The sequence below is a fragment of the Microplitis mediator genome, chromosome 2 (genome assembly GCF_029852145.1).
Source record: "Microplitis mediator isolate UGA2020A chromosome 2, iyMicMedi2.1, whole genome shotgun sequence".
NCBI lineage: Eukaryota > Metazoa > Arthropoda > Insecta > Hymenoptera > Braconidae > Microplitis > Microplitis mediator.
The window spans coordinates 14,756,036-14,767,001 of NC_079970.1; the positions used below are offsets into that span (position 1 = coordinate 14,756,036).

At 29.7% G+C, this 10,966-nt stretch overlaps 3 protein-coding genes and 1 long non-coding RNA gene across 9 annotated transcripts in view; 1 reads left to right on the forward strand and 3 right to left on the reverse strand.

Moving 5' to 3' along the window:
• The window catches only part of LOC130678565 (band 4.1-like protein 4), a 38,169-nt gene extending 30,831 nt beyond the window's left edge, over nt 1-7,338 (forward strand). For 3 of the 6 annotated variants that reach the window (XM_057485846.1, XM_057485844.1, XM_057485845.1), the window contains 11 exons: nt 216-336; nt 438-525; nt 598-720; nt 813-1,313; nt 1,388-1,608; nt 1,678-1,753; nt 1,813-1,892; nt 1,975-2,127; nt 4,537-4,807; nt 4,991-5,097; nt 7,142-7,338. In XM_057485846.1, coding sequence (XP_057341829.1) covers nt 216-336; nt 438-525; nt 598-720; nt 813-1,313; nt 1,388-1,608; nt 1,678-1,753; nt 1,813-1,892; nt 1,975-2,127; nt 4,537-4,807; nt 4,991-5,097; nt 7,142-7,181 — 1,781 coding nt within the window. In that variant the 3' untranslated portion in view covers nt 7,182-7,338. Of the gene's footprint in view, nt 1-215; nt 337-437; nt 526-597; nt 721-812; nt 1,314-1,387; nt 1,609-1,677; nt 1,754-1,812; nt 1,893-1,974; nt 2,368-4,536; nt 4,808-4,965; nt 5,098-7,141 lie in introns of those variants that run through there. The other 3 variants (XR_008991843.1, XM_057485848.1, XM_057485849.1) reach the window with 3 other exon arrangements.
• Nucleotides 1-10,966, reverse strand: part of LOC130678570 (uncharacterized) — a 45,686-nt gene that overhangs the window by 23,093 nt on the left and 11,627 nt on the right. The window lies entirely within an intron of this gene.
• On the reverse strand, nt 4,926-8,561 carry LOC130678569 (signal recognition particle 9 kDa protein). Its single transcript, XM_057485852.1, has 4 exons — nt 8,170-8,561; nt 7,941-8,077; nt 7,788-7,856; nt 4,926-7,496 (listed from the first exon to the last, which is right to left on the reverse strand). The coding sequence occupies exons 2-4, from the start codon at nt 8,010-8,012 to the stop codon at nt 7,401-7,403; spliced, it is 237 nt and encodes a 78-aa protein (XP_057341835.1). The 5' UTR covers nt 8,013-8,077; nt 8,170-8,561; the 3' UTR covers nt 4,926-7,400.
• Nucleotides 9,392-10,923, reverse strand: LOC130678566 (putative mediator of RNA polymerase II transcription subunit 26). The gene is made up of 4 exons (XM_057485850.1): nt 10,680-10,923; nt 10,080-10,592; nt 9,877-10,004; nt 9,392-9,777 (listed from the first exon to the last, which is right to left on the reverse strand). Exons 1-4 carry the CDS (start codon nt 10,776-10,778, stop codon nt 9,645-9,647), a joined length of 873 nt encoding a protein of 290 aa, XP_057341833.1. The 5' UTR covers nt 10,779-10,923; the 3' UTR covers nt 9,392-9,644.

Genomic DNA, 10,966 nt, shown 5'->3' on the forward strand with positions numbered 1-10,966 from the left:
CTGTTCCAGATATGCACAAAAATTTGAGTATGTTATTTTTGAAGGTATAGACAATCGACATATGCAAAAAACAAATTGATTTTTTAAAAATTTCACACTAGTAGTCTCTCTTAAACTCTTTAAATTTTACATGGGTAACCAGAAAGTCATGTACATCAGTTATTTAAAATAAAGTAAAATTGTGTTTTATATCTATATTTTTTTTTCTTCTCTAGCGGAACTCGGCGATTATGATCCTAGACGGCATTCTCCTGGTTACGTTACCGAGTTTCGATTTCTAACTAATCAAACATCTGAACTGGAAGCAAGGATAGTCGAGCTTCATAAAACTCTAATGTATGTAATTATATCCTTATTTATTTTTTTTAATATTTTGGTATAAATTCATAAATGATTATATAAAATTTTGTAACTATTATTTATTTTTTTTTAAATAGTGGTCAATTACCATCAACGGCAGAGCTTAATTATTTAGATAAAGTAAAGTGGCTTGAAATGTATGGAGTTGATCTCCATCCGGTGTTAGTAAGTATATTATAAAAATGCTATTTAATTTTATAATTAATTGTATGTGTAAATGAAATTTTAATAATTTTGTTTGAGGGTGACGACAACGTCGAGTACTATTTGGGCTTAACTCCAAGTGGAATAATTTTACTACGAAATAAAACCAAAGTAGGCAACTACTATTGGCCGCGTATCAATAAAATATATTATAAAGTATGTATAATATAACTTAATGCTGCTTTTTCTGTTTTAGTTTTAGAATAAAAACAGAAAAAAAATACTAAAGTAACATTTTAAAACCTCAGGGCAGATACTTTATGCTTCGTGTCAGCGAAAAAAATTCCGAAGAGCGAACGCATGGGTTTGAAACTCCTTCAAAAGGTGCTTGTCGACATCTTTGGAAGTGTTGCCAAGAGCATCAAGCATTCTTCCGATTAATGGCAACCGGACCACCGCCAATGAGTCCGTACTCTCGTTTTCGATCTTACAGTCCCACTTCAGAAAAACATCAGCAAAGTTCTATTCGTCGGATACCACAGCCAGCTTTCCAACGTGTCCCAAGCCGTCGAGCTCAGCGTAGAATTGTCGAGGGCCAAGAGACAGTAGGGCCATTTGTTGAAACTCCTGCTGCCGATCGGATAATCGATAGCCGATCTGTTAATTTAGGAAATTCTAATACCTCCAGACATGTAAATAATTCCAGTCCTAGAAGTATTCGAAGCGCACCGTGGACTCAGAGTCAATCTCGTGGGTTTTATTCATCATCCAGTCCTCGCTCTATACGTTCTGCGGGTACAGCTCCTGGGGTAAGTTTTTTTATTTATCGATTATTTAATTGTTTTCGCTGTACTTAGGGACTTGATTTTTTTTTTTTTTATAGTTATTTAATAGACTTCATAGAAGAAGTAGTTCTGTAGAAAGTCAAAGCTCCGGTGACAGCCACAGCCGCAGTGGGCATCGTAGACGAAGTCATAGTCATAGTCACAGTCATCGTAGGCACAGCCGGCATTCCGACTGTGAGTCTGAACTTTCTAGAGGTTCCGACAGTAGATCTGGTCATCGTAAGCATCGACGAAAGCACCGAAGCTCTCGTAATTCACGGTACAAATCTTTAAATAAGTGTTTTATTAATTTGTTTTATAATTTAATTGTTTTAAAATAATTTTACAGGCATGAATTAGTAGATTCTGAGCCACAATGGAGAGAAGCGCAAAAACGAAAAGCTGAAGGAGTTCAAAGAGCAGTGGTAAATATTTAATATTTATTTTAGTTATTATTTTATTATAAAGAGAACAAAATTTTTAGGTGAGTCATACAGAGCCAAGAAGAAAACATAGAAGCAGACATAGAAGTCCATCTCAGAAATTGCCTCACGAGCTTAGAAAGTAAAACAATCGATAATTTATGAATAAATATTTATTATAATTTTTGAATGAATAATTAATGTAATATATTAACTTGTTTTAGGCATTTAGAATATAATCTTATTGATACGTCAAGAATGACTGAAGAACAACGACGAGAAATCACTTACACTGTTGTTAAATCACAAGCTACTCCTCAAAGTCTTTCACATTTAAGTAATTTACATTTAGACATTGATACAACAGTCTCAACTAGGTACGATGATCTCAAGAAAACATCAACACACTTCAGCCATTCTCTTTTGGAGGATGATACTGAATCTGTAGTCATTGTTTGAAAATTATTTTATCAAATTGTTTTTTATGTTATGCATGAATCAGTTTTTTTTTAAATTAATTTTTATTAATTTATTTCGAGCATGTAAATTATTTACTCGTTAAGCATGTCCTTATTTATTTAAAGCATGAGTATACTTTAATAAATCACTGATTAACAGTTTTATTGCACTTGTGTATTTATTTCCTGTGCTAATGCACTCTCATGGCTGAAGTATTTCAAATAAATTAAATACAGTGTATTAGGGTTGGTAAAAAAATCGGCTATTATTATTTTTTTACTAGCAGCACTGAAAATTTGGTTGCTAGACACCCCTAGAAAACTCTCAACAAAAATAAGCTCTTAATTTCAATAAGAAGGTCCTCTTCAATACAGTTTTCGATTTTTTTCCTCAGTCCAATAGAAAAAAATCTGTCTATCGGTTGACCCCGCTCTTCGAGCTCAAAAATACTTTTGTACGCCGTTGTTTTCGAAAAAAAAAACGGTTTTTACCATTAATTTCTTCAACGATATCGCTCGAATGAATTAACCGATTGAGACGGTTGAGGTGGCAAACAACGCGTTTTATTGAGTTCTCAAGCTGATTAGAATTTGGAATTGATCGGATAAGTCACTTCAACGATAATCGAAAAAAACCGTTTATTACAATTTCTTTCTCCCGCGATAACTCTCGAACAAATTAGCCGCTTGAGATGGTTAAGGCGACGATCGACGCTTTTTTTTCTGAGTTCTAGAGCTGATTAGATTTTGAAGTCGATCGTTTAAGTCGTTTCTGAGAAATTAATAAAAAACGAAAAAAAAAATTTTTTTTTTTTCGTAATTTGCAAATATTTTCGAGACTACTTGATCAAATGATCTGAAATTCGCAGGAAAGTTGATGGCCAACAAGCTCTTTCGATTGCCGCCTTAACCATCCAAATCGGCTCATTTGTTAAAAAGTTATAGACCGTTCACACACATACACATACACACACACACACACACACACACACACACACACACACACACACACACACACACACACACACACACACACACACACACACACATCCATACATACAGACACTCGAGCATCATTCTGAAAATAGTCAGAATAGTTTCCTGTGATCTTAAAATGCCGATATCTGATGAAAACTAGATTTTCAAAAATCGGAGTGAAAACAATAACTTCCCGAATTTTTTTAAAATCATCGATTTTCTTAGCGGGAAGTTAAAAATTCATATATAATTCATCAATTGATCTACAGCAAAACTATTACTAGTTTGATGAATAATTGACTCTAAGCGATAAATGATGCATAATTTATTTTTTTCAATACAGCCAAACATATGTAAGTCTGAAAAAAAAAACTTGAAATATAGTTTCAAGCATTTCTGTGTTGGTAAAAGCTTAAATTTGTATAAATTTCCTCAAAACTCAGAAATTAAATTGAAATTTTCCTAATTTGTTATCGAAAACTGTTCAGATCGGAATGCATTAAAGTTTGATGACAAATATCTTTTAAAAGCTCAATTTTATCGACTAAGCATAAGAGACCATTTTTGTAGAGCATTTAATTTCCTACAAAAATATGTATTGCTCATTTAATAATCCTTATTTGTTCACAAGTTAGGAAATTCATAAGCAAAAAACAAATGTGTCTTAAAACAATCAAACTTTAATCTTCAATATGTTTTAAATGGTGAGATTTACGATAAAAATGTAGGAAACCTTTTTTTGTGGAGCGTTAAATTTTCTACAAAATGGTATAAATAGATTTGCTGTACGATCAATTTATGAGTGAGATATTAATTTTTTTCTAATGGACTGAGGAAAAAATAAAAAACTGTAATGCGGAGGACCTTCCTATTGAAATTAAGAGCTTATTTTTGGCGAAAGTTTTCTAGAGGTGTCTAGCAACCAATTTTCCAGTGTCACCAGTAAAAAAAAAATCGTTGATTTTTTTGATCCACCCTACAGTGTCTTTTTTTGCCAGTTTAAAGACTGGTAATTTATAGGGAAAAAAAAAATCCGTTAGAAAAAAAAAAGAAAAAATCGAACTCAATTATAGACTTGATGTTTTGAAAAATTCCATTTCTTATTTTAACAACACGGGAATTTTTTTCTTCTTTATTTAAAAAGTTTATTAAAGTCGCGTGTGTACCATAAATATTTTGGAAATTACAGAGCATACATGGAAAACTTTAATACAATTTTTCATAAAATATACACCCGGGTTGGAATGTGCTACTTTCCTTCCTTGGTGTGTCATATACTGTTAATATTTGTATCAATAAATGAATAGAAAATTATGGAAGAATTAAAGGTAGCCAAAGATTCGATTTCAGAACAATTGGAACATTTGACAAGAGGGATAGACAAATTCGTCAAAAACGCGAAGCAAATTACGAGATTTTATCGACAAGATCCAGTGGACTTGAATCAAAGTATTCGACAACTAGAAATCATTATAATGAAAAAAAAGATTATAATTCGACTTCACGTAGTAGCAAAATATTAATTGGCAGTAATGTTGATAGTGGATTGGGTGAGAGTACCACTCAGGATTTATCAAGTTGCTGTTCAAGTTCTGCCGATAGTACTAGAATAACTCGTATGGTACGCTATAATTTTTATTCAAAATTTATTTTTAAAGTCTTAATGTTAATGTATTTTAAACATTCCAATAGTTCCATTGATTTATTTTTCGTTCATGAAACAAGTTTAATTTTTAAAAAATTATTATTTTTTATTGTATAAACTATTAAAAATTGTAGTGACATAATATTTGATTTGGTGCAGACGCAAGCACAATTAGCAAGAAAAGGAATTTATGATTTATCACCAAATCCAGAAATTTCACCTCCTATTGATGTTACTTTAGATGCAGTTCTACAACCCATAATATCGTAAGTTATTATTTTTTATACGATAAACTTATTTAATTCATTACTTTCAGGGCATTCGTAGACAGTGTCCTCCACTTTTTAAAAATATCCAATGACTTTCAACTGTTAAAACAGTATTGAAATTTTATTAATTAATTAAAAAAAAAATTTAAGTATTAGTTGAAAACAGACGTAGTTGCGATTTCGTCGAAACATAGAATTTCAAAAAAATTAATTAATTGTTATCACTTAAGAGTTAAATGAAATTTGTTGAATAAATTTTAGCCCGCAAAATTTAAAAATTCGGATTATAAAATTGACAGGAATATTTACTGAAATTTATTTAACAAATTTCATTTAACTCCGAATTGATATCAACTGTAAGTAATTTTTTTTTAAATCTATATCAATCTATGTAAATTGACATATTGACCACATTTCTAGAAAACCTGTAAATCTCAGGGAATTATAAATGTACTGAAAAAATCAGTAAAAAGTCAGGGAATTCCGTCACAAAGCTGGAAAAGTTTTTACTTTCTTTTTTTTTTATTAAAAAAATCCGATAAATTTGTATTTTCTGTTGAAACTGTTCGAAAAATGGCGCGGTGTGGATACGATTGTAATACCGTTTTGAAAAAAAATTATCAGAAATTGATTTCAATAGCGAAAAAATGAAGCAGTTAGAAAAGAAAGTCTTAGTAGAAATCAATCGTCAGGAACTTGAAGCTATTAACATGCATATTGACAAGTTAAAAAATCAAAAACATTAAAAATATATATAAGTATTGAGCTAATATGTTTCACTATATTTATTATTCGCGTACTTCATTAATATTTCGCGTGCCAAAAGGTAAAAGGGCGCATACCAATGTGTGGGCCCTTTTAGCTCTGCAAAGCTAAAAGGACGAATACATTTTTTTTTTCATCGCCAATTGATTAGTCAACATTTTCTACGCTTGAAAATCAAACATTGTTTTCCCAAAGGTAAAAGGGCGTATGTCTTTAATTATGCGCCCTTTTAGCTTTAGGAATTCGAAAATTTTGTGACCTAAAGCTAAAAGGGTCTATAAATTTTTTTTCTAAGGAATTTAATAAAAGCTTAGCCTAAGTCTACAAATGAAAAAAAAAAAAAAGCTGCAGTCAAGAAGGTGTATTTTTACTTTTACGTTCTTTTAATATCAAAATTAAAAATATGTTTAGAAAAATCACAAAATACACGTGATTGTATCAATATTTTTTATTATGGAATTGGTTATTGGAGTTTATGAAATTATTTTGAAACTCTTATACTAAATTGAAAGAAAAAATTGCAGAAATATGTAACCGGTTCAATTAGGTACGACTCCCATACCCTCCTTCTCCATATCTGTATTTTTTTTTTCTTTTTCAAATTATTCTGATTTATGGCGGATCCATAATCCAAAACAATAATTAAAGAAAAAATCTGTAAATTTTTAGTTTTTTGCATCTAACTTGTCTTGTGAAACTATTTGTCAGTATTTTGTATTAAAACTTGAATTTTTTTATGCGCTTTTTTATCATGGTTCCCTAGTAACATGTAGCAATGCGCCCTTTTACCTTTTGGCACGCGATTTTATAAAACGATCTTATTTATGAAATTTATTTGAGGGAAAATGAAAAGTTTTTTAATATTTTATTACAGAATACGTTATATAAAAACACCTATTTGAAATCGAAAACAAAAAATTATTAGTTTAATAAATAAAAAAAACCTATGAACATTGACAACTACTAAACTAAAGTTTTATTTAACGACAACGATTGATTATATGTATTGAACTGACTTGTACCATTTTATTTTGAATTAAATAAATGTTTCCAATAATTTAATATTACGACGTATAGTCAGGGTATTTTTTAATTATTTGACTGGAATATTTGGAAAAGTCAGGGAATTTCAGCTTCAAAAATCTGTGGTCACCATAATTGATACGCTTATGACAGTTGGATCATCGAAAATTTTTAAAAAGTGAGGAGCACTGTTTAAGAATGGCCTTGATGGTAATAATAAAAAAAATAATAAAGTTATAAATTTTTGTTACAGAACATTAACCCGCAAACCTAAGAATTTACCCAAATCATAATTGGATCTAATGATCGTGTATCGAATGATGTATTGATAACTATTGTTTATTCAACTTCTTTGTACATGTTCATTCATTTTATATACTTAAATAAATCAATAAAAAAAAAATATTAGAATCCTACTAGTCATAGGATCAATAAAAAAATAATTTTTTAAATTTTATACTTATGGTAATTTTATTTTATTGAAAAATATATAAAATTTTTAAAGAGTTCATTTAATTATCCTTTGATGCCATGTGTCTCATAAGATTTCCAATAAATTTTTCCATTTTTTTCAAATCTTGAGCTATTTCAGTTTTATATTGTAAACACTGTAATCAATATATTTAAATATTACGATACTGAAGTTAGCAAACAAAATTAAAAATTTTTTGATTTTTTTTTTTAACAATTAAATTTAAAGAAAAAAAAAAAAACTAAAAATATGCACATGTAGAAAATTTAAAAGACTACTAGTGCATTTTTTTTAAATAATTTTTTTTCATAATTTATGGTTTTTTAAAAAATCCAAAAATTATTAGACGTCGGCTAATTTAGTATCATTAAGTATTCATATTTATATAAAATTTATAATTAGTTTAAACATAAATATAGTTCATTACCGTTCGATTGTCTGTGAGTTTTAAGCTTAAAACACCTTTATTATGACAATATTTCATTGTATAACGTGCCTATAAATAATCCAATGTTTATATCAAGTAATTAAAAATAAATAAATTAGTAATTAGTTAATACACTGTTATAAATAATAGTACCTTCATTGGATCTTGGAGATATAACCTTTCTGCACCTTTTTCAAATTCTTCCCATGAATTAGCATATGTCATGTTATTAAATAATATATTTTTAAAAAATAACAAAGAAACTTTATATAACAAATAAGTTTATGACACTGCAAAAAAAAAAAATATTTATGAATTATTTTTTTAAATTTCTACTTTACATAAATTAAACAATGAATTATTTATATATATATTCCCTTACCCTCTTGACTCAGTTGTTGATTTCATATATTTTATATTGAAGTTAGGTTAGTTTTTTAATGTTATTATATATTCACAACTTACACAACATCAAGCGCTTGTATACACAGACACAGATTCGGCTAAATATTTATAAAATTATTTTATTGTTACGTGGAAGCCGTGGAAGTAAAATGTAGGTATCAGTTGCCATAAAATTTTTGTCTGAGTCGCCCCATCGGCAGTATGACAACCGTACTCCGAATTTCTCTGCTCTATCCCCTAATAGCCACTTTAGCTTGAAATTGACAGTAATTTGATGTTGAAATTATCTGAAATCTGCTGCCCGACTTTGCCGACAATTTCACAGCAAAAGTTGAATAAAAGAATAGAAATATCCCTGATAGCCAAGTTGGCGGCAACCTGGCGACAATCTACTGCTGCAACCTATCGCCAAATTGACTGCAAAAGTTGGCACTTCAATAAGTTGACGGCAACTTTCCGAGAAACCTGTCGACAACTTTCATCTTGTGTAACTGTTGACTACAAGCTTCTGAGCAACTTGTAGCCAATTTGTAGTCAACAGTTACACAAGCTGAAAGTTGTTGACAACTTGACGTCAAGTTGGTCGCAACTCATGTACACCAACTTTCTGATCAGAAACTCTGGCTATCAGGCTATAATTTTCCTTCAATTTAGAGGTAACTTTTTACTAGAAAAATTTCCGAAGTTAACGAAAAATTCAAGGAATCTTTTGTAAAATAAACTTTTGCTAAAGCAAACTGTGCTATTTGGGTGAATTCAAATTACAGAGTACAGACAATTTACTGTCAACTTAAAGGTAACTGTTTGCTCTCCAACATTTTCCTCTAAATTGTGGGTAGAGGAAAGGAGCACTCTCTCTGTTCATTAGAAGTGTCCATAAAATCAGATACAATTAAGGTAGCGCTGTTTTAGCAAAATGACTCAATTTGAAAGAAAGCGCCTAAAACTGTTAGAGTAGGACAGAATTAAACGAAGAAAGATATATCCGGTCCGCAAACGAGCGACTTTCAAAAATTTTTGAAGGCCGAGATAATAAAGTAATTTCTTACATTGATTCATTATATAACAATAATATTAAAAATTTTAGTATTCTTTGGAATAATAAAATATGAAATACCATAAATAATATAACCAATAAAAAAAAAAATAAAAATTTTTTTAGTGATGGGTTGTATAATTACGAATAATTAAAATAAAAATTGAGTAAATAAATGTATTTAAAAAAATAGAACATTCTTACATAATTATTAATACTCAACAATTATTAAATACTGCTTATATATTCAAAAACAATGAGTCTTAAAAAAGTAATAAATGCATTTAAAACTTAATTGCTCAGTCTTCGTAATTGTGATAGTTAAAACACGATTAAAACGATGAAACATTAAAATAAAATAGATAATTTTCAAAAATAAATATTTCGTAAATTAAATCAGACATATTTTTCCCCGTTTACATTGCTTGATAACTATGCTTGCTCTGTAACCGTCTTCGGAGAACTCTGCAAGATTTACATCTAGGATTTATTTGGTTCCTTTGATAAGCTTCATCACCGATGACTACTCGTTTGCATTGACTAGAGTATCTAAAATATTAAGTTAAAAAATTAAAAAAGAATCAAATGACATTTCGCATTTGTTTCCTCAAATTATTTAAGTATTTCCTAATTATACATCTACGTTACCTTTGTTTCTCAATTTGCGTGCCAACGCATAACGGCCATTTTTCCACAGATTTTAAATAATCAAATATTTCATCAGGTGAAGATAATTTATCATTTAAATTGACTCTTTCAAAATTTGTAAAAATTACCTGTAAAATGTTAATTAATTTAAATAATTTATTGATTGAAATAATACAATGTAATAAAAAAGCATGTATATTTACCGAAATAGAGAAATCCTTATTTAAAGCTATATGATTCTGGATCTGCATTCGCACAGGATCAATCCGAATAAATTCCATTGCGTCAGGTTTCTCAGCGTAAGACCAATTCTGGGGTAGTAATGCATATTTTTTTCTTAAATATGAAATTGGTTTTACAATTTCCGGTATTTGTTCTGGTTGCTGTTGCTCTTGTTCTAGTTGCTGTTGCTCTGATTGCAGTTGCTCTTGTTCCGACTGCTGTTGCTCTTGATCTGGTTGATGTTGCTCTTGCTCTAGTTGTTGCTGATCTTGTTGCTGCAGTTCAGGATTGAGCTGCAACTGATGTTCGATCGTCGGCACTGCTTCTTCTGTAAAATCTTTTCTGCCTAAAGAATGTAAGTGAACTTCATTTCCGATGACAATCTTGGCATACATATTTATATCTTTTGCCTTGAAGTGAAATTGACAAATGTAATCGGATGCTTTCAACGCTACACCCAAAGATTTGGACCAATGTTGTAACCTTACTGGGGTCTAAACATTAATGTAAAGATGTTAGTAATGATTAATATATTTCGAATTAAAAATTCTAATCTGAACTATTATTTCATATATACATACTTTTGCTTGAAAAAAAGACACAGAACACAATGTTTCTTTTACTACTTTTTTACTTTTCCGGCCACTTGGGCAACTTTTCACAGTACAAACTCTCACCATAGTATTTATATAATGTAAGTCTTTAATAAAAATAAATAATTTAAATTGTTCTTGAAAATATTTAAAAACAGCACTTCATAATAAAAACGCAATTTTTCAGGTTATACTTCACCGTGTTTATTCTCACTTGACTACGTTTTCAATTGCATATTCATTTACTTTATTTTTATAATAAACTACTCTATTCA